General features: G+C 41.4%; 1 protein-coding gene across 4 annotated transcripts in view; it reads left to right on the top strand.

Annotated features, from left to right (window-relative positions):
• Positions 1 to 27,075, top strand: part of LOC123767377 (mucin-4) — a 79,008-nt gene extending 51,933 nt beyond the window's left edge. For all 4 annotated transcript variants that reach the window (XM_045757034.2, XM_045757035.2, XM_069313059.1 and 1 more), the window contains exons 7-9: positions 3,806 to 3,930; positions 14,622 to 14,850; positions 17,709 to 27,075. In XM_045757034.2, coding sequence (XP_045612990.2) covers positions 3,806 to 3,930; positions 14,622 to 14,850; positions 17,709 to 20,392 — 3,038 coding nt within the window. In that variant the 3' untranslated portion in view covers positions 20,393 to 27,075. The remainder of the gene's footprint in view (positions 1 to 3,805; positions 3,931 to 14,621; positions 14,851 to 17,708) is intronic.
• The last annotated feature ends 146 nt before the right edge of the window (positions 27,076 to 27,221 follow it).

Here is a 27,221-nt window from a genome sequence, read left to right as displayed (position 1 = left end):
TGAAGGTTCATACACTGAGGATGACAAAGAAATTAGTGAAATCCTAAAAAAGTAGTATGAGGACTTGTTTAGCACTCCGATACACAGCATGAAAGTGGAAGATTCGAACAATTTCTTTGAGTGATATCCAAACACCTGTAAATATAACTGATATCAACACAAGCGTAGCAGATTTGAAAGAGAAATTGACAATATGCCCATGCACTCAGCCCCGGGTCCAGACACATGGAATTCAATATTTATAAAGAAATGCAAAGTGCCAGTAGCACAGGCACTCAGTGTAGTGTGGAGGAAGGCACTCAGTGTAGTGTGGAGGAAGAGCTTGGACACGGGGGGAGATATCAGACGCGCTGAAAACAGCAGACATAGCCCCTCTACACAAGGAAGGTAGCAAAGTATTGGCAAAGAATTATAGACCAGTTGCACTAACGTCCCACATAATAAAAGTATTTGAGAGAGTTGACCAGACTACACACTAGAAGGGGAAGGGACGACGACGTTTCAGTCCGTCCTGGATCATTCTCAAGTCAATTGTGATGAGGAAGTAGATGCAGGCAATAAATAGGCTAGAGAGAGGTGAGGAGCAAAGTGGAGTACAGGGGATAGTAGTAGGAATAAGAACTGCAGAGGGCTTATTGGCCCATATGAGGCAGCTCCTATTATAACCACCAAATGAGGAGGAGATAGTAATAGGAATAAGAGGATAGTAAGGGAACGTAAAGAAAACAATGAACAGAAAAGAGAGAAGAGAGAAAGAAAAGGAAAGAGAAAGAAAGATAAATGGAAGGGTAAACTTATGTTAGGTCACGTTTGTTAGAAAGATAAGAGCATTTAAGTATATACTGTGAAAGGGAAGAGTCCACAGCAACAAAGCCAGGACTCAAGTTCATGTTGGGTACATTGTGTATTAGAGCCGATTCAAGAGCGTCTGTGTAGAGTAGAGGCAGGAAAGATTATTTTGGAGGAAGACCCATCAATAGGATGATTGGAATCCCTCACATGACAGAAGAGAGCATTGTTAGTGTCTGCAGACTTAACACTTTTCTTGTGTTCTTTAAGTCTGTCATTCAGTGTACGACCAGTTTCGCCAAAGTATTGGAGAGAACAAGACGAACAGGAAATAGAGTAGACACTAGCAGCATTAGAAGCAGGAGGAGCAGTGTGAACTAGATTGCTACGAAGTGTGTTAGTTTGTCGAAAGGAGAGCTTTATGTCAAGAGGACGAAAGGTATTGGTAAAAGTTTTGAGTTCAGACACTAGTGCTACTAGTGTTGGAAGCAGGTTTAGGATGAAAGAAATTGCGTTTAGCTTGAGAGTAGGCACAGTTGATGAAATGCAAAGGGTAACCAAGGCGAGAGAATGATTTGTAGATAAAGGAAATTTCAGAATCAAGAAACTGAGGGTCGCTGATGCGTAGAGCGCGGAGGAAGAGACGAGGACACTTTTCTTAACAGGAGGAGGATGGTAGGAAAAGAAGTGAATGTACATGTCACTATGCATGGGCAATACTGGGTTCTGAATGGGCTTTGTATGCCAGGAATGTCTTTGCCAAACTTTGTTAGTAACACTGTCACAGCTGTAAAACTAAACGTATGGAAAGTTGGTTTACGCCCTGTTTTTACCAGATACTTATTGAAATTGTTCAGCATGGTTACGTCAACAAGCTGTAAAAACATGTTTTACGTACACACTCGACAGCGCCCACCATCATGTCACATTTATCAACCAAACGAATGCTGATATTGTAGTCCAGAACACAATCTGGTTTATATATGGGTTGTTTCGTTGTTCAGTTCACCTTGCCAGTGTGCAGCATTGAACTATTGTGAACGGCTGTCAACATGTTCACTTCTCTCCTGTCTTTCCACCGCACTGAGAGTATTTGATCACTTTTTCTTAGTTGGCAGTCACCAACTTCAATATTATTGTCAAACATTGGCATTTCCTTTCTTCAAATTCAAGTATGTTTATTGAGACAAGAAAAAAAAAATACATCTCAAAGGGATAGGGTAGCTTTGGCTATTTCTACCCCATTCCCTTCTTCTTGCCTTTACTATGCCACACACTCCAGTTCTATTTTCAAGCAAGAACCTAGTTAGCAAGGGACTTGTATAATAGTTGTGTATAAAATGTGGCCCTTGTTCAGCCATGGTGCTATCAGTGTCATCACCACACTACCTGAGAAACCTTGTTGGTCATTACCGGGAATGTCTTCATTGCTAGCAGTATACAGAATCATGTGTAACACAAGACCTGTTTCACAGTCACAGAGAACAAAGAATTTAAATCCAAATCTGTTGCGTTTGAAGGGAATATACTGCTTGAAGGCAACACGTTCTTTGAAAAGCACAAGGGATTCGTCGATCACCAGCTTCTGTGCTGGTACGTAGAAATCTCTGAACTTTCCAATCTGTTCATTCAGAACATGCCTCACTCTCCAAAGTCTATCATCCTGTGTCTGGTCTTCATTATTTGCAAAATGAAGACACCTGAGGAGTATCTGAAACCTCTCTTGAGACATACATGTCCCAAACAAAGGTGTTGGAACAGTATGGTCTTTGCTCTAATAATCTGAGATAACATGTTTGACACAATGGTTCATCAACATACATAGTGCAAAAAATACATACATTTCACCTACGGTAGTGTTTTTCCAACGCTGTAATCGTGAAAATTATGTTAACTTGTGTTCAATGAGAGCCGCGGGAATGTTCGTTTGCTGAACAATGTGTTCCATGAGCGGCTCATCAAAATATGCAGCAAAAAAGTCCATTTCACACATGTCCTCACCAGTATCAGGGAAAAGATCTGTAATCCCAACATCTTGATTGTCAAAGACAGGAATTAGTGAAACAAAATCGTCACCATCACTCTACACAAGTACACCTGGTTAGGTAAGGTTATCTTGATGATTTTGGGATTTTAGTGTCCTCGCGGCCTGGTCCTCGACCAGGCCTCCACCCCTAGGAAGCAGCCCGTGACAGCTGACTAACACCCAGGTACCTATTTTTACTGCTAGGTAACAGGGGCATAGGGTGAAAGAAACTCTGCCCATTGTTTCTCGCCGGCGCCCGGGATCGAACCCGGGACCACAGGATCACAAGTCCAGGGTGCTGTCCGCTCGGCCAACTGGCTCCCATGGTGTCCTGCGAGATGAAACCGCAGCACCATGATGAGGAATTGTTGCACACCATGGACTAGGAGCTGAAGCCCGTCTACGCAAAGTACAGGCGCAAGCTGAAGATGAGGTATTATCACGTTAACTTGAGGGGCTTTGTTCCTCATTATCTCCATATGGTGCCATTCGGTAGCGCTTGGCTGGGCGAGCCGCTGCTGCTGACGCGACAAAACATCACTTGGTAACACCACTGCCACTAACGAGGGGCGTGGTAATACTATGTTCTGATTGAACTTCACTAAAACCAGAAAAAAGTCACCTTCCTCTGACTTCGTCCAAAATATCCTTATTCTCTAAATAAGTAAAACAACCGTGTGGTCGCTTAAGGGTTAAAGCAGTTGTTTGTTTTATTGTACTTATTCTTTCTACTTGAGTTTTTCTTAGTTTTGTGAAGATCTCTTTATCTCCAATCACCCCTCACTTCATGGAAAGAGCCAGATTCTAGCCTTAGCTCCCGGTAGGCAAGGGTGAATCTCCAGAGGTCTAATGCATTTCCAAAAGGCATGGCCTGTCTAGTGGAGCTATTGTAGTCTCCATAAGAAAATAGTCTTGCATTACATTCAACACATGATTTTTGTATAAGGTGGATATATTTAATTATCATTTTAATCATTCTATTTTTTCCAGTGGAAAAGGAAAATGTGCAGGACCTTACTGTAGCCAACTTCACTTTCCGACCACTTACCCTTGGATTTGGTCCTCCCCATGAAATTTGTCGTAATGCTAAGTTTGGTATTACATTTTTTGGAAAGGTGAGTTTCTTTAACCAGTGTGCTTTTGAAGATACAATTACAATGGTTATTTGCTTAAACTAATTTCTAAATGGTCCAAACAATTTGTTTTTTAGTGCAAACTGTTCACAGCAAACAAGTGGTCCTTGCAGTGAGGGTTCTAGCCTAAGCCAGCACTGAGCCTGGCACTGTGTTGAGCTGACCTAATCCAATAGCAAACTGTTGTGTGTTGTATAAAGTCTTTTAGATATACAGTGCTTAAATATGACATTAATTTACTGACACCCACGTGCTTTGTGAATGCGATGTATCTGAAAATGCCAGTTTTCTGATTGGGGTTGATTTGGATACTCTGGATATTTGGCTTGAGAAAAGCAAGGTTCGTTTAAAATAGTTCTGGTATTTCATCAGGCAAGCGTCCTCCAGCCCGGGTGGTGGGGGGTGGGAGATGGGCCTAGTTTGTCCACTGACAGCGTCGGGCGCCACTCTAGTGCCTTCTATCCTATGACATCACAGATTCACAGCCCATTGTTCCCATTATTTTGATTTGTCACAAGACTGGAGTGTTCATTCCCTGACTTTGTTGGATATATCGTCGAAAGCTAGGAACATTCATGCATCATGTCAGTTCCAAATGCACCCATTGCATCAGTAAAAGCAACAAGAAGCTGGGTACATAAAAGAGGTCAGTGGTGGCATTTGAAAAGAAAGTTGAAATAATTAAGGTGGAGATCGAAGTCCCAAGAAGTGTCATGTGTGCTGAATATGGCAATAGCAAGAGTACTGTTTTTTATCTTCTTAAGGCTAAACCTAAAAAATGTTACTATTTCTCTAGAAGTGAAATTGATAAGGCAATACAAAATAGAAAGGTAGTAAGTAAAGCAAAAGTGGAGTGTTGATAATGCAGTGTGACAGTGGTACAAACAGAATGGTGAGGAGATGAAGAAGCCAGTGGCAGGCTGGCTGCTCATGGAAAAGGCACACAAGTTTCACCATGCAATGAAAATTCTTGAGGTGTATATATGTGTACAGTGATGGATGACTCAGAAGCTTTAAAATTTGCCATGGCATTAGGTTCATTAGGGTACATGGTGAACAAAAGTCTGCTGACATTACTGTACTGACGAGTATTTAAGAAAATTTGCAGAGATGGTGCTTGAACAACATTTATCTCCAGAACAAATTTATTATGCTTACTAGACAGATTTGTGCTGGCGCATGTTACCCACAGACACAATAGCGCATAGTTGTGAAGACGATTCTTCAGGTGGTTATAAGCTGAACAGACGGAGAATTTCTGTGTTGTACTGTGCAAATGCAGCTGTCACGCACAAATTGAAGTTACCTGTGATTGGAATTAGCAAAAACTTCAGGGCTTTAACCCTAGTGTTGCTAGGGGCTATTTGGCCAGTCACCCACAGGCGCATAAAAAAAAAAAATTCTTCTAAACCTGTTAATTTGTGTTCCCTGATCACAGGAAAATATAATAAAAAAAATCGTAAGTAGCATATTTTGCCAGCTATAGAGCGGGGAAGTTTGGTAAAAAAGAGGCGCTGATTCAGTGTGTGTCCGAGGTGGTCTGCTCAGCCCCAGCTGTCAGGTAGGAGTGGCCACAAAAAGATAATTACCTAATTATTTCAATGTCTCTGATTGATTTTACTTTTTTTGTTGTTGTTGTAATATTATTCAGTAGTGTGATATATTTATATAATAAAATGTGTGAATCATCGCTGTACTCAAAATTATGGTGTGCATATTATTGATTCAATTATTGTGTTCATAAAACAATAAATAAATACTTTGTCGGTTATTACACTATATATGCAGGTTATATATACGTATCTGCATGTTTTGTTCACCATAACGAACCACTAAGTTGATATTTGCAAGTCAAAAAGCAGCGAGGTGTGGCTACCACATCTGCCAGTTAGCCTCTCACCGCCACTCCCTCAATGATTCTTCACTCACCCGCATCCTCCTCTCACCATACTGTTCTTGCTTTTATTTACTATATTCAGATGTTATATATAAGTATCTACATGTTCTGTTCACCATAACTGTTCATCTAAGCTGGTATAGTGCCCAAACAGCATAGTGGCCACCCCTACCCAGCATGATAAATCATGCAGATGTTGCCACCTCCCTCACCAAAATGACTTCTCCCCACACTCCCTTTACTGTTATTACACTGTATATAAACATTATATATAAGTACAGTGGCACCTCGACTTACGATTGCACCGACTTACGATAATTTCGAGTTACGATGTAAATTTCTTCGAAAAATGCGACTCGACATCCGATGGTGTCGTTGACTTCTTATATTTGTTGATACATGTTTGGGTCGACCGAACACGTGGTTCCCGGTCACGCGGTCCAACTTGCCTCAGTTTACTACAGCTGCCTGCTTAGTGATGATCGCGCCTATAAGAAATTCCGCTTTTGTGGTGATTTTTTGCATTTTGAACATTAAACTAATTATTATATATCACACCATGAGTCCCAGGAAATTCAATGGTAAGGCTCAACATATGAGATCCCATGTAAGGATGTCCATAGAGCAGAAACAAGAGATCATTCGTAAATATGAAGATAGTGTGCGGGTTGTTGAACTGGCTAGGCAGTACAACAAATCTCAGTCAACGATATCCACTATACTGGCTAAGAAAAAGGACATTATGGGTGCTAAAGTGGCAAAAGGCATTGCCGTAACCTATTCAATGACACTGTGATGCATCATTACAGACAAATGTTAAAATGAAGGGAAAAGCAAATCTCTCTTGACAAATTTGTAGTGAGACAAACAAGCACTGAACCACAACCAGGTCCTAGTGGTATTCAGGCAAAACAGGAGAGAGAGAGTACCCCAGAGAAAACATCACTGCCTGATGTGATAATGGAAGGGGACTCCCCTTCCAAACAGTAACAACTCTCTTCCTCATCCCCCCTCATCACCATCTTCCATACACCATCAAGAGCCCTCCATAAAGGTAAGATAAACTTAGGTACTGTATTATAGTTAGAAAAAACATTGTATTCAGTATAAAATATATTTGTATGTTAATATTTTGGAGGGTGGGGAACGGATTAATTCAATTCCTTTATTTCTTATAGGAAAAATTGCTTCGACTTATGATATTTCAACTCGCGGTCCGTCTCTGGGAACGGATTAGCATCGTAAGTCGAGGCCCCATTGTATCTACATTTGTGTTCACCATAACGAACCACTAAGTTGGTATGCTGAGTGGCAGTGGCAGCCTGCCACTGGCTGTCCCTCCCTCCCTCCCTCCCTCACCTCAACTGACTCGCCACCCTTCTCCTCCCACCATACTGTTTCTGGGGGGAGCCCCCTACGGCTCCCCGGAGCTATCCATGGCTGATATGGATATCCTAACTATTTTGCATCAGTCGATGTGGGTGGAGTTTTAGCCTACCGGGGAACACGAGCCAGAACCTGGCCCCCTCACAGGCACGGGGAGCAATGGCCCATATAAATGCACATGTGATTAGGAGCATTCTATATCTGCCATCGAACGGGACAGGCACCCAGAAAGGTAAGCGCCACAAAACAAACCCCTATTCTGGTGAACAGCGAAAATTGACAAACAAGTAGACAGAACTCCCCAAAAGAAAAACGAGCAAACAAGCATGATGTCACACGAGCTGCGCCGCATGTCTGCGCAGTTCCCCCCTCCCCGGGAGGGGGAAGGGGGGAGCCCCAGACTCCCCGAGCCGGCGATCCACGCCTCAGTTCCTTGGCTGATGGGAAAGTGCATGGTCGTGTGGCTCCAGTTCCAGTCTTGTCTCAGTGCTATGACTTGTTTTCAGTGCTGCTCTTACGGTGGTCGTGTGAGCTGGGAGTAGTATTCTCAGGTACTCGGGCTGCATGTGCTTAGGGTCACCTTCCCTGAGTGCCCTGTAAGTACCGCCCTTGGGGCTTGGGGTTGCCTTCCACAAGTCGCCTTGGGTCTGCCTCTGTTGGCTTTTCGCTGCTTGGCATTTGGCCGCCCCGAGTGTTTGGGGGGTTTTCCTCCCTTGTTTACCTTGGGATAAGTGGTAGTTATAGCATTGGTGGGGCGCAGGGTACTGCGTAGCTAGTTTTCACCTATAACAGCGGTCCGGCTCTGTTCCCACTGGGTATGTTGTCCAAAGAGCTAAGGATTGCATCGAACCCCCTTTGTTCAGGCAATAAACCACCGAGGAGCAGTTCGAGCCGGATCGGCGAACGACACTATAAAAGAAAAAAAAATAACGGAAATGCTTATGCAGATACAAATTTCCCATCAAAGAAGGAATAATTTAAATAGGGAGATTGGAGAAATCGAGCGGAAATTGAAACACTTGTATCAAACTGAAGAAAGGCAGTTAGAACAGAAAGCAATTCAGGAAATAATGAAAAATCCAAAATACTTCACATATGCGAAATCAAAAGCAAAAACCACTGCCAGTATTGGACCTCTTCGTACAAGTGAAGGTTCATACACGGATGATGACAAAGAAATTAGTGAAATCCTAAAAAAGCAGTATGAGGACATGTTTAGCACTCCAATAAACAACATGAAAGTGGAAGATCCAGACAATTTCTTTATGTGGGATATCCAAACCCCTGTAAATATAACTGATATCAACACGAGCGTACTAGACTTTGAAAGAGAAATTTAAAACTTGCCCATGCACTTGGCCCCGGGTTCAGATTCATGGAATTCAATATTTATAAAGAAATGCAATGTGCCGGTAGTACAGGCACTCGGTATAGTGTGGAGCTTGGACACTGGGGAGATACCAGATGCACTTAAACTAGCAGACATAGCCCCTCTACACAAGGGAGGGAGCAAAGCATTGGCAAAGAATTATAGACCAGTTGCACTAATGTCGCACATAATAAAAGTATTTGAGAGAGTGATTAAGAGTCAGGTCACCAATTTCATGGAGACCAATGACCTTCACAACCCAGGCCAACATGGATTTCGAGCGGGAAGATCGTGCCTCTCACAGCTACTTGATCACTATGACAGTCACTGAGGCATTAGAAGAAAAACAGAATGCTGATGTGGTATACACGGACTTCGTAAAGGCTTTCGATAAATGTGACCATGGCATGATAGCACACAAAATGAAGTCAATGGGAATAACTGGTATAGTAGGACGCTGGATACTCGGTTCTCTGTCAAACAGGACTCAGCAAGTAACAGTCAACCATATAAAATCTAGTCCAAGTGCAGTTAAAAGCTCTGTACCTCAGGGTACAGTCCTTGCACCACTGCTTTTCCTTATTCTCATATCAGATATAGACAAAAATACAAGTCACAGCTTCGTATCATCTTTTGCAGATGACACAAAAATCAGTTTGAAAATTACCTCGGCTGAAGATATTGAAAAGCTTAATGCTGATATTATTAAAGTTTTCGACTGGGCATCAGAAAATAACATGGTGTTTAACAGTGATTAATTCCAGGTACTCGGGTATGGTAAAAATGAGGACCTTAAACATAATACAGGGTTCAAAACACAATCAAATGTGCCCATAATAGAAAAACAGCATGTAAAGGATTTAGGAATAATGATGTCTGACAACCTAACGTTTAGGGAGCATAACCAAGCAAATATTGCGACAACCAGAAAAATGATCGGATGGATTACGAGAACTTTCAAAACCAGGGATCCCATCACAATGGTTGTACTCTTCAAGTCACTTGTGTTGTCCCGTCTTGAGTACTGCTCAGTACTTGCCTCCCCCTTCAGAGCAGGAGAGATATCTGAAATAGAGGGAATACAGAGAACATATACGGCACGCATAGACGCGATAAAGCACCTAAATTATTGGGATCGTCTCAAAGCCCTCCAAATGTACTCACTAGAAAGAAGACGAGAAGGATATCAAATAATATACACGTGGAAGATACTGGAGGGCCAGGTCCCAAATCTGCACAGTAAAATAACAACGTACTGGAGTGAACAATTTGGAAGAAAATGCAGAATAGAACTAGTGAAGAGCAGGAGGTGCCATAGGCACAGTCAGAAAACACTGTATAAATATCAGAGGTCCACAGTTGTTCAACACCCTCCCAGCGAAGATAATAAATATTGCGAGAACAACCGTGGACATCTTCAAGAGGAAAACTAGATTGTTTCTAGATTGTTTCCTCCAAGGAGTTCCAAACCAACCGGGCTGTGGTGGGTATGTGGGCATGCGGGCTGCTCCAAGCAACAGCCTAGTGGACCAAACTCTCACAAGTCAAGCCTGGCCTCGGGCCGGGCTTGGGGAGTAGAAGAACTCCCAGAACCCCCATCAACCAGGTATCAACCAGGCGATCCGTGAGCGACCCGAATCCTCCGAAGAGCAAACCACACCACCGCGAACTCCTGCATCGTGCTGTGGGCCCGACGGAAGAACGGACCCCACCGCTCCTGGCCTGCGTGGTAAGCACTGGTCACAAAATCCCAGCCGAGAGACGACGTGTCTGTGAACACATCGAGCAAGGGCTCGGGCAGGCACCAAGACACTGAACCCTGACAAACCCGATGAGGTAGCCAGCAACACAGCAGCCAACACAAGACCCCCTGGGGGCCGAACCCAGCGATTGCGAGAGAGGCGGAAGGGACTTCCCTAAAGGAACCAGAACAGGCGATGCAGCCAAACCCAACCCGGTAGGTAGACCATCATCCCAAAGTTCAGGCTCCCTCATAGACCCTCGAGCAATCGCCGGGTGACCCGGAAGCTCCCCGGAAACATGCGCATGCAGGACCGCAGCCGAAGGAGAGGCTCCGGAGGAAGATACAAGGAAGCAGTTCAAGTGTCCCATACAAGACCCAACCAAGCCCGAACCTGTTTTGGTATGAATGTTTGTGTACCTTCATCATATTTTGTGCAAAATTTGGCATACATCTCATTTACTTCCTTGCCTAGCAACAAGTCTGTCCAATTATACCCACGAAAACAAAATTCTAAGTTCCCCATAGCGTCCTCTCTTGAAATAGAGTTTAACAACTGTTTCACTGTCCCCATTCTCTACTAGATTATATCACATACCGTATTTAATGTCCAAGAGGACGTGGTCACTCTTTCCCAAGGGGGGAAGGTACTGGATGTCAAATACCTCTTCTTGTTTCCTGGTGAATACTAGATCCAGTACTGACGGAACATCCCCTTCCCTCATTCTTGTGAGGGAAGATACAATATCCTACTGTACACTGGTAATTATGTTATATCGCACAACAACCTTTAACAAGTTACGTGGCCCAGGACACCAAACAAATATATCATAGTCTATTCAAAGGATGGAGAATCACATAATTGCCAGCCATTACTGGAACATATATATTAGACAATCCTATTTCTACTAATGTATAAAATAGTTCCACAAGTACAATAAATATACCATGAATTCATATTTGGGATTTTGTGACAGGAATATTATAATAGCAGTTCTGTAGCTAGTCATAGTGAGATGTGTAGAATATTGGGGGCATTGTCTTGCATCACGGGACTGCTGGTGTTGTCTGCTCGTATTATGTGGCTCCATGCTGTCTTTTGATTTCAATACCATTCCCATCAGAACTGCTATTAGTTTGTTATGGTGCATATAAATGTTGATAGTGATATATATAACACGTATATATATAGTGTAATAACAGCAAGAACAGTATGCTAATAGTAGCAATCTTGGCCAGTGAGGTAGTGTTGTCAGCTAACTGGTGTAGTGGTGCTATGCTTTTAGGATTTGCCAAACTAGCTTAGTGGTTTGTTATGGTGCAATAAATGTTGATAGTGATATATAATGTGTGTATATAGTGTAATAACAACAAAAACAGTTTGATTGATCTAAGCATGTCACTATATATGAACCCCATATTTTTTAGCATAGCAGTATTCCACACATTTCATTAGATTGTATAGTTTATTATAAATTAATAACATTCATTTTACTGGGTATAAATTATTCCATTCACCTGGGCTCTAAGAGACTCAAACCATGGATCCCACACGTGTGAGGCAGAAGCTCTATTGACCGAGTTATTGAGTAGTCCTAATAAGGAAAGTTTTCAGACGCAGCATCCTGTTGCCAAACTGGAATTATATAAAATTTCATAAATTATACAGTATTTGATAATATTATTGCAAAACACTAGGTATAAAACCTTTCACAGACACCGAAATAATCATGTAAAAATGTATTTGGGGCAGCCCTTGCACCACTCAACTGTCGGGCACTAAGTTGACCTTTGATTTTTTATTCTGTGTATAATAAACTCTCAACACGATCTTTGTGGTGCACAAAAAATGTAGATATTTATATTTAAATTGTGCATATAGTGTAATAATGGTAAAAACCTGCGTTGAATGTAATGAAACGCCATTTTCTGGGTGAGACCCGGAGGCTTCCCAGAGCTATACCAGGATGATGTGTATATATTTAGACCGTGGCAACAGTCAATCGAAAGAGTTCTAGGTCTACCGGGGACCAGAGCCAGAACCTGGCTTCCTTAAGAGAGGCACGAGGAGCAATGGCCTAAAGACACCCCTGTGTAATTGGAAGAGTACCCCCAGTACTCTTCTGAATTCACTGGGCAGTTTTGGAGCCCAACCAGGATTTTATAGCAGACCCACTCACACTCTGGCCTGCGGTAATGGTGTTCACGCTCTTATACCCCACTATCAGATCACGAAATCTGATCTGATAGTGGGGCGTAAGAGTGTGAACACCATTACAGCAGGCCAAAGTGTGGGGCAGGTCGACTGTAAAATCCTGGTTGGGCTCTAGTTCGGAGCCTCTAGAACATTCCAGTAAATTAATCAGAGTTCCAGGCTGGTCAACTTTTAGCCCATCATGGTCGAGTCTGTTAACCCCTTAACTGCGTTGCCTCCAAATATGACATCCCCGCAGTGCGCAGGAAATAAATTCTCTTGGAAAATTTTTTTTTTTTTTTTTTTTTAGTGTCAAAAACCCTTCCCTGAGTATGGGTATGTAAAAAAAAAAATTGAAATTGTACTTACTTTGGCGGGCTGCTATGGAGTCCATAAGTTGGGGCGTGACGTCATCATTGCCCGTGACGTACGCGCCCGGGGCAGGTGGGGCGCCCGGGGCGTGGCGCACGAGTTGCCGCGAATATATTTTTGTTCATTTTTTGCGCACAGTTCTAAATACATTTTATTTGTTTTTACGTGCTAATCCTGTGTATAATGAACACGTACACTATATTATGGCAGTAAAACATCCGTACTGTCCGAAGACACTGTGTTACGTGCATGACACTTGTGTACATGTATGCTGCACATATTTACTGTGTATCATGCTAATTTATGTATATATACAATCTATTTACAGACTATACACTGTCACACACTATATACATTCACCATCAACACACACACAACTCCTCGAGTGTGAGCTGTCACACCCAGCCAGCCAGTTCTCCCTCTCTCCTCCAACATCATACTCGCCATCACCCCTCCCACCATACTGTTATTTACACCAATGTTTCGTGTTCATTTATGCATATTTACAACACATTTACACTACACTGTCACACACCATAAACACACTCAGAACTCCACGAGTGTGAGCTGTCACACCCAGCCAGCCAGTCCTCCCTCTCTCCTCCAACATCGTACTCGCCATCACCCCTCCTCCCACCATACTCCTACTGTTTATATTACACTATTTACATATGTTATGTATACCTATCTACATGTTTTATTCACCAGAACTATGCAAGTAAGCCGGTATTGTGTCCAAACAGTACAGTTGCTATTATACACTGCATGAGAAATCACACGGCAGACAGCAGACGACGCTACAATTATGACATCACTACCCTCACCAAAATAGCTCCTCCCAACATACTCCTGGTGCTGTTATTATACTATACACACACACTGTATATACCCATGTACATATGTGTTCCCCATACCGAACCACTAAGCTAGTATGGTGAGCAAAACAAGAGTGGCTCCCACACACAGTGGATGCTACCTCAATTCTCTCCCTTCCTCCCTCACCAAAATTCCTCCTTCCTTAATACTATGCACAATGCTAATTATAACCACAATCCTGGTCACTAATTCCTGTAAATGAATAATTGACCACAAGTTTATTTTGAAAAGGAACCTAAGAAGTCATTTGAAGATTCCTAGGTGGACGAAATAATGCTGTGGTGCTGTGACTAGTGCTGTGAACATCATGAACAGCATTGAATCACTGATATTTGAACATTGTTCCCAGTCATTATCACACTCAGGCTCTTCTATAATACTATCATGGCTAAATAATACAGATTATATATATATATATATATTGACATTATTAAGCGATGCTGTGGTCACACGCTGAACAGCAGTGCTGTGCGCTCATACTGCGTGCGCCGGCCTTGGTTGCTCACTCACTACTGAGGCTCCAACACCCGGGAATGTGGACTATGATTTTTTTTAAAGATGGCGTCTGTTTACAAGAGCCCTGAGGAAGCTGATGTGAACCCCATGTAGCCGCGGGAGTTTTGAATGGAACGGGAAAAATACAAATACCCGGAGGCGCGTTGCGCACCCGAAGCCTGGGCCTGCAGGCGTGTTGCGCAGTTTAAGGGATAAGGCAGGCATCTGGGAATCACCATAACACTGGTTCAGGTCACTCCATTGCCTCAAAATTATTTTCACTCTTAATATTAATGTGCATATTAGGGTCATTACATTAATTTTTTATTTTTAAATTTTCCAGACACATTCAAATAGAGAGAATGAATCCAAAACTGAGGACATGAATATAGCGAGTTCTACTGCAAGTACTAAGTCATCTAATCTTAACAAAATAAGAATAACAAGTCCTTCGACAGCTATCAAGTCAAGTAGCTTGAAACCAAAGAAAATAGTGAGTTCTCCCACAGCTTTCAAGTCAACCAACCTACTATCAGGAGATGGCAGGAGCAAGCACACTTTAAAAGAAAATGGTAATATTTCATTGGATATTTTTTCCCCTTTTTGCATGTTTTGCATTTTTGCTATAATCATTTACAAACTTACCAAAAATCTGCTTTAAATGAAACTCTAAACCAAACGCATTAACTACTATACTTTAGAATCTCAGTTTCAACCCATACTCTGCTTGGATGGTTGTAGAGCTCGCATGCTTCCACACGAGTTCCATCAGTAACCCAGCAACACTCATGGTGCATTTTGGATATAGTTTTCCAGCACGTGTAGTTAATTAATAGTGGAATGTTATTAGTAGTGCTGTGCAGGAGTACCAGTCAGATGACCCCTGGCTGTCCAGGTTTAAATCTTGGTGTTGCCAAAGAGTTCATAGTGATTTACGGCTTGGAGATCATTCAAGCTTTCTCACATTTGTGGCTCAACATGATACCTGGAACACACTCTGGAGAGAGAGGAACAGGCAGACAGAAACGTTGCAGGAGTACAGATGGGGAGGGAGAAATGCACAGGATTGGACTACAATTCATCATCAAGCACACTCCCTAATCTCACAAACTACAACACACCCCTAATCCCACAAAAACTACCACTCTCTCCAACATCAGTACCACTACTAAAACTGGATGAACCATTGCCAAAACAGCACAGGGTCAGGGTGGAGAGGGGGGAGAACTACCAAAACCCAGCAGAAGTGGTACACAATATGGAAAATCATTCATATTTGCAAACATACAAGCCTAAAGTCAAAATCAAGAAATAAAGTCAAGTTCATAAATGGCCTTCTAGTAAGAGTCGAATTCAATATTTGGGGCATTCACTGAAACCCATACGAAAGATCACATAAATAGTGAAATCTGAATTCCAAATTATATTTTCTGGGGAAAGCCCCTTGGCTCCCCGGAGCTATCCAGGCTGATATGTAATTATTAGCTTTCTGGCATCAAAGTGCTTGGAATTCTGCCTACCGGGGACCACGAGCCAAAACACGGCCCTCCCTCAGAGAGGCGCGAGGAGCAATGGTCTATAGAAACCCCCGTGTGGTTTGAAGCATTCTGTGTCTGCCATCGACTGGGAATGTCATCCAGAAAGGTAGGCGTCCCAAAACAAACCCCTATACTGGTAAAAATTGCTACCAAAAGCTGAACAAGTGGACAGAACTTCCCAAAAGAAAAACTAGCAATTAGCATGACGTCATCACATCGCCACGCCGCCATCTGCGCAACCCCTCTCACTCCCCGGGAGGGAGAAGAGGAAGCCCTAGAACCCCACACTGGCGATCCAACTGTCGGTTTTTGGCTGATGTGAATACTGGCTAGTCGGGTGCCTCTGGCTCCAGTTTTTGTTTTCAGTTACTGTGCCTTGTGGCATGGTCTGTCTCTACAGGGGGTGTGCAAGCCAGGAGCAATATTCTACGGTACTCAGGCTACATGCACCTAGGGTTACCTTCCCTAGGGGCCCAGTAAGTACTGCCTTTGGAGCTTGGGGCAACCTTTCACAAGTCACCTTGGGGGTCTACCTCCGCTGTGCTTTTTACTGCTCGGTACTTGGCCACCCTTGGGGTCAACTCGGGTCTTGCTGCCCTTGTTTGCCTCTGGGTAGGAGGTAGTTTTTGTCACTGGTAAGGGCGCAGGGTACTGCACAGCTAGTTATCACCTGTTATAGCGGCCGGCTCTGTTCCACCTGCGTACGTTGTCCTCTTGTGGGTTTCTTTTTTTTTTCTGGGGAGAGCTTACTAAACTGATATGCTAATGTCAGACTTTGGCATCAGTCATGTGTATGGAGTTCTATGGGCCTACCAGGGACCACGAGCCAGAACCTGGCCCCCCTCAGAAAAGGCAAGGGGAGCAATGGCCTATAGAAACTCCCATGTGGTTGGAAGCATTCTATGTCTGCTATCGACCGGGTCAAACACCCAGAAAGGTAAGCATCCTAAAACAAACCCCTATTCCGGTGAAAATATTGCTATTAAAAGCCGAACAAGTGGATAGAACTTCCCTAAACGAAACGAGCAAATGATCGTGACGTCACACGTCGCCACGCCACTGTTTGCACATCTCTCCCCCCCCCCTCCCCGGGAGGGGGAAGAGGGGCCCCAGACACCCCACACTGGCTAGCCACCCGTTAGTTCTTAGGCTGATGCTAGAGGCTACGGTTGTGTGCTCTGGCTCCAGACATAGTTTTAGCACTGTGCTTTGAGTGTGGTGGCTGCCTTCTAGGGGTGCGAGAGCCAGGAGTACTCCAGTACTCGGGCTGTATGCGCCTAGGGTTCCCTTCCCTAGGTGCCCTGTAAGTACTGCCCTTGGGGCTTGGGGTTTCCTTCCACAAGTTTCTTGGGTCCTGTCTCTATTGGCCATTTTACTGCTTGGTTTTTCAGCCGCCCTTTGGGTACTTGGGTGTTTTGTCTCCCTTATTTACCCTAGGGTAAGAGGCGGTTTGCACTGGTTCGGGGCGCAGGGTGCTGTGTAGCTTGTTTTCACCGATTATAGCGGCCAGCTCTGTTCCTCTAGGGTACGCTGTCAGGTTCCCTTCCTCTCGACTGCGCAGGTTGCCGAGGACATGCACGCCCGTGACCTTTTGACTTTGGCCTTGCGTTTCTTTTCCCTCCTGGAGCTGTCTTCGGACTGGCTTGAAGTCGACCTATCAGGTTGGGTGTGACATTGGCTGGCTTGGGGTGCACTCAAGTCTGCCATTTTTGCCGAGTTTTCTTAGCAAACAGGTGTTTTAGCTCCTATTTGGCACAAGTGTACTATTCTGCATTTCAGTTGGCTCATATTTATCATTTGTTTGTAGGATCTAAGTCTATTCATTGTCCATGTCTATCTCACCATGGTTATAAAACATGATTCCAAAATATATTTCCTTTATTTTATTACAGGTGGGTTTGAGGTCACTAATGAGGTTGGCGAAACCACGGGATATGAAGATTGGATTCCACGGGGAAATGTGTTGAGAAATATGCATCATGGAAAAATAAGTGTTACTGTTACAGATAACAGAAATAAGACTCCTTTGATGAGTAATAGTGAGAAAAGTCTATTGTCAGAAAAGGAGATCATGGATGAACTTTGTAAAGAAAAACAGATTAGTGATTTTGAATTTGAAATGGCAACGAAAGAACTTGAATGTCAATTAAAAATGAAGATTATAAAAAAGACAAAGAAATGTGCAATATATACAAACCCAAAGAAAGCAAAGGCCAAATCTGTGAGTTATAATTCTAGTCTTAGAAGTAAAAAATTTAGATACAGTAAGCCTGATAGGTTTATAAACCAAAAAAAAAATGAATTTAAAAATGTAATTAGTAAGGAACCAAGTTGTAACGTATCCCCTGTTACTCCAGTGTGTGAAACTGACCAGCAATGTTTGTCTCATAAACAGTCAGAATATAACGGAGAAATACTTGGTTTGGAACTAAATACCACTCAGTCCCAGATATGTAATAATGAAATAAGTAACACTCAGTCTGAGGTATGTAATATAGAAAGAAAAAACTTACAGTCCCAGATATTTTATTCTGATATTATAAATTCTGAATATTATGGAGAAACACTTGGTTTGGCATTAAATACCACTCGGTCCCAAGTGTGTAATCATGAAATAAGCAACACTCAGTCTGAGGTATGCAAATCTGATAGCTTATCTCATGAGTACACCTTGGATTTTCATGAAAATATAATCATAAAGTCAGAGGAAAATTTATATGATGCATGCAATTTTAAGCAAGAATTACACTCAGTTTCTGAGAACCATAATAGTGAAAGCATTTTTGTAAAACCGTCAATTATGTATCCTATAGATATAAAATGTGAACCATTATGTAATACTCCTTTTGAGAATAATGATGGAGTTGATTTAAATATGCTTAAACTTACCCCTGAGGAGAGTTTAAGTTTTTCTTCAGATAGAGTAAATAATTATGAGGAAAGTGAAATCAATTTTTTAGATTCTAATTCTCATGAAGAGGATATTACAGAAACTTTACAGGACACAAGTCTTCCTGTAATATCACAAATTCAGAGTGGGAAGGAAGTTGAGGAACTTTTTGAAGAACCTCTTAGACTCTGGAATACACCACCATTTGCAAATTCAATGAAACCTCCTGAGACAATTGAAACAACTGTTCACCAACCAGTTACCTTTCAGTCCAGTAACAGCAGTCCATCAACCAACACCACACCATTACAGTGTGGGGTAACATCTCTTGCTCAAGAAAGTCCAGTGGCTGAGGATGCTCTTCAAAGAAAGTTGCAAAAAAATACACAGGAGTGTTTATCCAGAAGTGCAGATAAATATTGTAGTTCTATAGTAGGAATAAAGAATAAAATATTTGGAATAGAAAGCAATGTGGCAGTAGTCCAGGAAGGCGCATCAAACCGTGAATCACACAGGACCTTTAGAAAACTAACTAATGACAAAAGACCTAAAAGAAATAGAGGAGAAATTCATATTCCTCAAAACCAGGAAATTATGTTGCCTGAAAAAGTTTCTAATTTAACATCAAAATTGAGTGGATCAGTTGAACAAGAAAACAGGATGTCACAACCAACCTTACATAGTCAGGCATCAACAAGTAAACAAGTAAACTTGCCAGTACAGCAGGGACAAATACAACCCCATCATATATCAACTGGTCAAGTAAAAAATACACTGAGAACATTTAGGAAGTTGAATAGGAGTAAACCTGCGACGAGTCCTTTAGGTAGTAAGACGAGTGTTGTACCATTACATGAAAGTAATATAAAATCTCAGCCGCCTTCATTGAGTGGGCAAATTAATATCTCCCTTAGGAAATTCAGAATTTTGCCAAAGAATAAGTTTTTAGCATTAACAAAAAGAAGTATAGAACAAGCAAATAACTCATCACAGGAGAAAGAGCTACCAACCCAACCATCAAAATCCAGTGAACACGTTATTAACTTTGGATCACAGAAAAAAAACTTGCTTAGCCAACCAACATCATCAGATAAACAAGTATTTAATTTAGCATCACAGCAGAAAGACATGGTGACTGTTCCATTAACCCAAAGTAGACAAATTCAGAATTTAACGTCTCCGAAGAATAACACAGCACAACTATCAACATCTAATGATCAAGTAGTTAACTTTACATCTCAACATAGAAATGTGGCCAAACTATCAACATCAAACGAACAAGTAATTAACTCGGTATCGCAGCAGGAAAACATTCCAACCCAACTGTCTCCATCAATTAGACAAAGTTATTCAGCATCACAGAAAAGTTTACCAACCCAGCTGTCAACTTCAAATGATCCACTAATTAGCTCAGTTTCAAAGAAGATGCGCGTGGAAGTTCAACCATCATGTGAAGAAATTAATGCTCCACAAACACATACAAAAATTACACCAACCCATCAATCGTCATCAAAAGGACAAGTATGTACCACAGCAACTCGGCAACTGGAGAGCATACAACCTCAAACGTCAAGTAAAAAAGTGCTTAATGTAACATTTGTGTCAACATCAGTTGAAAAAATTAAAAAACTAATATTTCAGAGTGAAAGCTTACCAGTTCAACTAGATAATGGACAAACAATTTAACATTGGATCAGATCAATGGATAACCATTTTATTTAGCATCACACATGATGAACATGACAAACCAACCATTAAGTTCAAGTGGACAAATACCGCACTAAAAACACACAGTACTGTATTAAGACCAAAAAGAAACCGCCTAGAACAAGTCATTATAACAACATAGAAACTCAAGCTCAATCATAGGCATCAGGGGTACTAAATAATTTAATATCACAGTAGCAAATGTCGGCATTAAATGGACAAATACTTGAGTTGTCATCCAGAACAATATAGAATAAAACGCTGCCCAGCCGTCAACATAGTGAACATGTCTGTAACTTGACATCGTAGCTGAGAAATATAAAGAAGCACTTTTAGTTTTTCTGGGAAGCTCCCTCAGTAGCTCTTCGAGTCAAGCTCTGGTCCAGCCAGACCTTGAAAAGATGAACAGGCTTTTGAGACCTATCCTTGCCTACCAGAATTCTGACTCTGACACCACACTCTTCAAGGTAAGAGAGTTCGGGAAAACCTAAAACCAAAAAAAGAAAATATCGGAAAGAATAAGTGCAACAAAATGTCAACTGCTTGAAAAAAATTAGGAACCTGCAGATACAGTAAGGCAAACAGTCATTGCTTTGGTGTAAACACAGCAATGCCTTTACACACTGCACCACTTGGTGCAGCCCAAGTCACCTGGAAACCTAGCCAGACAGTGCCTGGCCGTACTTCTTGTGTGTCTGGAGCTTTCCACTTTCACCAAGGGTGTACTTGGGTTGTGTAGACGATTCTTGTCATAGCTACTTGTGCTTTTTCCTGCTGTATTTTTATGGTCTGGGTTTGCTCAGCTGAGAAACAGTCCTAATGCCTGGCTCACCTGTCTGTGTGCTGGTCCAGATGGCTGGATTTCCTTGTGCTTGTCTTGTTTACATTTTCACTCATGCTGTTATGGCATTGCAGTTAGTTTCCATACTTAACAGCAGGAATGCTGTGGTTGCTATCTTTCTGCTTGTAAATGCAGAGCTGCCCTCTTCTAACTCTAGTGGGCTACTGCTGGCTTATGCTGTTGTGGGTGACATTAGTACAACTATGCTTTATGGTGCAGGTGGTTGTTCTCTGATGACCAGACCACACACTAGAATGTGAAGGGACGACGACGTTTCGGTCCGTCTTGGACCATTCTCAAGTCGATTTGATTCTCTACCATTGTAGCTGTGTTGCTGGCTATGACTAGACTTCCATCTTCGCAGTTTCGGGGTTTCTAAGGTCCCTGTTGGACTGATGCTTGACAGCCCCAAGGATTTCCCTTTCCCTACTGGGTTAATCTTCCTTCCTACTAACATGTTGTGGTCTCTGAAGTTGCCTGTAGCAGCTATGACTATGTTCAATTTCCCATAGATGCTCTGTTACCACTGCCAGATTCTGGGAGCTCCCTCTCACCTTTAAGGGTGGTGTATAGGCACTAGGCTTTGTGTACATTGGCCTTCTTACACCATGAGAGCATCTCCACAAGGCCCCTGGAAGGAGTTTGGGTTTTTCCTGGTTTTGACCTGCCCGAGGGGTTTGTATACTGTGTGATAATACCTTGAGTGGAGGTTATTACAATCTTATTTCCTGGTTTGGTTTTCCCTCTGCTTTGGGACCCTCCTGTTATCTTTATCCCAGTCAGTTGTTTCTTACCATGAATGGTTAATGTGACTGGTTCAGGCTTGGCTGCTTTATCCAACTCTGCTTCTCTGTACTTACTGTCAATGTTTTGTACCAACTACTATTCCACTATATTTGCAGGAATCTTTTTAAGGGGGCGCCTGGTTATTATAGTGAAAGTTGTTCAATGTCAACCAATATTATTTTTCTAGTTGTATATGAAAAGTGCTTAAATTGTCCCAAGTTTCAGTACTGCAGCGTAAATAGAAAGGGAGTTTTTTTTTTTTTTTTTCAACGTTTTTTACACATTTTCAAGTCCACACTTCAGAACACACGTTTCAGATATAATTATTCTGTGACACTTTTCTGACACATTAGCATATAATAAAGGATTTGGGGATTTAGAATTTCCAAAACATCTTTAGTTTTCCTAATACAAATGTTCAAAGTTCCCCAAATTTTTTTTGCAAATATGGCATGTTTATTGCTATTATAAAATCAATAAATGAACTTAGAGAAAAATGAAAGCCCCCCAATGTAGAGACATGCCCTCCACATATACTGTGTAAGTTTCATGTAAATTGAATAAAAAAAGGAATCAGTTTTGTAAACGTTTGTGTCAATTGAAAAAAAAACAGGAATTAATAAAGTCTATGGTTCTAAAATCTGTGACTGAGGTTGACATCAACCAATTTTCTCCAAAATTGGCATCCTTACAGATAGGCTTACGTACAGTCAGGTGTGTAAGTTTGATGCAAATCGCCAAAAAAAAATTAAAAAAAAAAAAAAAAAAAAAATTTTAATTTTTTTCCAATTAAACTAATTATAATATTTGTTTAATATATGCTATTGTGATAGCAAAGAGTCGTAGTTATGATTTCAGTTGACACTTTTGATTGATAATCGATTTTGACCATTTTTGCATAATTTTCACAACTACTTCAACATTTTTTTTCTCCCTTCCTATTTATGCTACGATGCTGAAACTTGGACCAGATGAAACACTTTTCATATAGAACTTGTCAAAAAAGTTTGATTGAAATCGAACGAGTTTTCATTTTTGCATTTTTGGACCCAGATGCCAACCAGACGCCCCCTTAAGCCAATTTTTGCCCTCTTGTCATTCTTTAACACTCCCACTCATTGGTTGTTTATATGGTTTATGTGCTGTGCCATATGCTTTTCATGCTGAAGGATATGATCTGTTTGCCCAGAAGGCCCTTGTCTCTGTTCCAGGAGTGTGGTGTCTGGGGGGCTTTTCACGATGTCTAGTACTGAGTTTAGGGTTTCCATGGGCTTGTCTGCCTTGTTACCTTCTTGGGGCGCTGCTCCCTCCATGTATGTGTGCCGCTATAGCTACATTTTATTGCTACTAGTGTGTATTCACCTAGTTGTGCTTGCGGGGGTTGAGCTCTGCTCTTTCAGCCCGCCTCTCAACTGTCAATCAATCAATTGTTACTAACTACTAACTTTTTTTTTTCCCCACACACCTCATAGCAGCTGTCTAACTCCCAGGTACCTATTTACTGCTAGGTAACAGGGGCATCAGGGTGAAGGAAACTGCCCATTTGTTTTTCCGCCGGCTACCAGAATCGAACCCCAGTCCCTAGGTCCACTCGTCTAGAGCGCTGTCCACTCAGCCAGCCAGCCCCTTAACACTTTCGCGCTCTCGGCGCTAAAAAAAAAACAATACCCCAGATGCTTTCGGCACTTCGCGCGCCTACGCGGTAAGACCGAAAAAGTTTACACTCTTTTGACTGTCCTGACAATAATTGAAGGCGCACGTATTTAAATTTGGTATCACTGTGTTCGCAATGAAATTGTCTATAAGAGCATACCTATAAAACGCCGCCCAAGCATAAGGAGTATCAACACCAAATAAAAAACTATGCAGATCACTCGCCGAGAGCGCCAAACAGCAACAAAATGTTTCCACTTTCTTAATGGTTGCGAAGCCTACAGTTGTCCTACATCGCTAATTTTGGTATCATTGGAATCGCAATAAAATTCTCTACACGGACATATGCATATGAATGTTTAATATAGGTAATTGCCCACCCGCAAGAGTGTGTGAAGTGGAGAGTAGTTAGCCGCGAGCGCACTGGCGAAAACACAGGGGGGAAATCATGCTTGGAAAGTTTATACGTTTCCTGACCTTACTTTTCTATGTACGTATTTCTTTTTTATACCAATGTGTTCGCAATAAAATTTTCTATAAGATGAACTGTATAACATTGGTACAAAGCATGTGTAAGAGAAGCGCCAAATATAGAACCACGTCGCTCGGTATGCATTCGCGGCAGAAACGAACGCATTGTTTTCGTTCGTTTGATGTTTGTTATGTTTATACTTGTTGAAACATTTTATAATTTGTATGACAGTGATCGCAGTAAAATTCCCTACACAGACATATACATAACACATACAAATATTTCCCACGTGTTGGATATATCAACGGCTAAAGGGAACCCACTGCCACACGCTCGCCACACCCCCAAACATACTTTGTGTATTTTTTTTTTTTACTCATAGACGTTTATGTGATATAATATTCATTCTGGTACCAAAAAATTCGCAAATAAATTCTCTACAAAATAAAAGTATCCCCATCCATTTCGGTTAAAAAATGGAATTTATAGAAATATTTTTTCGATTGACGAGAAAAGTAGGCAGTTATGCGGAATCGTAAGAAAAACCAGTGACGAGTTATCTCTAATATAAAGCGCGAAAGTGTTAATGTGTGTACTTCATTGAGAGGTCCTAGGTTTCCACTGTGGCATTTCTGGACCTGATGTCAGATTTTGACCCAGGCATCAGGTTGCAAACCTTGTTCTTTGTGGAATGTGCCTGGCTCTTTCCATTCTATTGGTCTGGATGTTTCCGAGTGTTTTTCTCAGTTGTTCATGGGCAGTGTGTTCTGGTGTGCCAAGCCTATATGCCTAGCTGTTTTTGGGCTCCGGAACTGGAATTTTCCCAGGCTGTACACCTAGTACTCTCCATACCTTGAAGTTCAGGGCAGTGTGCCCAGATCTACCCAGAATGTATCCCTGCCTTGACCAAGGTTGACCTAGGCTTCCACCTGGCAGCAGTGAGGTGCATCATGGTTAGGGTGTTTACACAGTGGCCATGATTATTTACCTTGTTATCTCAAGGTACCTAATTTTCTTCACAGTGACCTGCTCTGTTACACATAATAAATGGAATGCAATAGGAAGCGATGTGGTGGAGGCTGGCTCCATACAGTTTCACAGGTAGATATGGTAGATCCCAATAAGTTCAGGAACCTGAACACCAGTAGATTGACAGTTGAGAGGCAGGACCAAAGAGCCAAAACTCAACCCCCCCACAAGCACAACTAGGTGAATGAATACTTATTCTTTCTGGTACTATTTCTTTAGGAAAGGTGTTAATTTCTTTTCCCCAAGCTCTCCTTGCCTTGTAGAGAGAGCCATATTGACCTTTGCTTTCAGGAAACAAGAGTGTAGTCTCATAGGTCTGGTGTATCTGCCTGAGGTTTGCCTCAGTGAGCACTTGGGAATCACTGACATTTATTCAGATTTTTCCTATTCTGACTCCCAACCAGAAATTTGTTTATTGCACTCCTTCCTAAAGCTTGAGGTAGTTGTCTACTGTACAAGATGAGTAAGATTTAGCATGTTTTTACATTATAGTCACTGTAATGAAAGTATGACTAAACATAAACAAAATAGTAGTGCCTAAAATGGGAAGCAAAGTACTATAGCATGAAATGGTAAAAGATTATTGTGAGTGGCAAAACAGGATACGTTCAAGCAACAGTTATGCGTATTACTGTGAACAATGATGTAAATGTTAGTTATAAAATAATGTGGTAAAAATTAAGGGAATGCAGATGGTTTCAGTGAGAGACTAAAGGCAGTTAGAAGAAATTATTGATTTCCAATATAGAGTTTTCAACTCCTTTAAGGAAGGTGAAAGAATTGTTAAAGCAAAAGACTTTAATGATCAAAGTTAATGAGGCTGTTATTAGTGGTAGGGTAGTAAGGATGGAGAAAGGATATAAAGCAAGCCTTTATCTGTGTGAATTTGGTGCGCCTTTTTATAATTACAGTACATGCTACATGTGTGTGTTTGGAGTTCAGAAAAACTATTATATAACAGTGTTTTAGGCATGACTCAATTTACACTTTGTGTTGTGATAATTGTAGCTGGAAGGCACACTTTTTATTATTATTATTGCAAAACTGAGGAATGTGGTGTGGATACATAAATGGGTCATTGTGAAACCATCCTGTAGTCCTCGTTATACAGTGTGGAGGGAAGCTATAGCTGTTACAGGTGCATGAAATGGATAAAGTATGAAATGAGGATAATAGCAGAAGTAATAGGTTAAAAAGAAAGTGGGTAGAATGTGTTATATGGAACTGCTCTGTATATTGTCAAGAAATTTCTTTATGAGGAAGTTCAGGAGATTGGTAACATACACTGATTCAAGTATTTTTTTAATTCAAATACTTTAGGAATATTATTTATACAAATTGATTTTTATGAAGGTACATATAAGCATTGCATTAAAAGGTCAATGAGCACTCAAATTTGCTGGGAGGTTGTGCATTGGTAGATTTATGAGAAATCGAGAGGAATAAAAATAATATTTAAGGTGCTATTTAATATCTAGAAGAACAAAGTGTTTATCCTATTGTGCTGCTAATCCAATGATGCAGAGTTTGAATCTACTTAATTAAAGAGTCACGGTTTCTAATATGGTATAATCAGCTTTATTGTATGTAATGGTATCCTCACTAGTTAGTTGTAAAAATTCAAATTTGCATTTTGGAGAAATATTCCTTGATGACGATGATGATTCCTTGTCTTGTCTGTGATAGTGATGCCAGGACTAAAACTGAGTTCATTCATAAATATTGTTCTGTACTGGTTCTTGCATTATGAGTGGACAGGTTTTTACTCTTGCATGGAGCCTGCTTCACAAAAATAAAATATTTTGTATATAAACTTATTTTTAAGATGAATTCTAGTATTTGTTTTAGCATGTGGAATTGAATATGAAATTATTGATGACTTGAATTATTTTTGTTCCCCCCTCACTTAATATAAATCTCCTGATTTTCATATATACAAAAACTAGTGTTGAATGTAATGAAATGCCATTTTCTGTGTGAGCCTCAGAGGCTCTCTGAAGCTATCCAAATTGACATGTGCAATCTTA

Source organism: Procambarus clarkii, chromosome 74 (assembly GCF_040958095.1).
Source record: "Procambarus clarkii isolate CNS0578487 chromosome 74, FALCON_Pclarkii_2.0, whole genome shotgun sequence".
In the NCBI taxonomy this organism is placed as follows: domain Eukaryota; kingdom Metazoa; phylum Arthropoda; class Malacostraca; order Decapoda; family Cambaridae; genus Procambarus; species Procambarus clarkii.
Note: the sequence above shows the minus strand (reverse complement) of the source record. Positions and strands in the feature narration are given on the sequence as shown.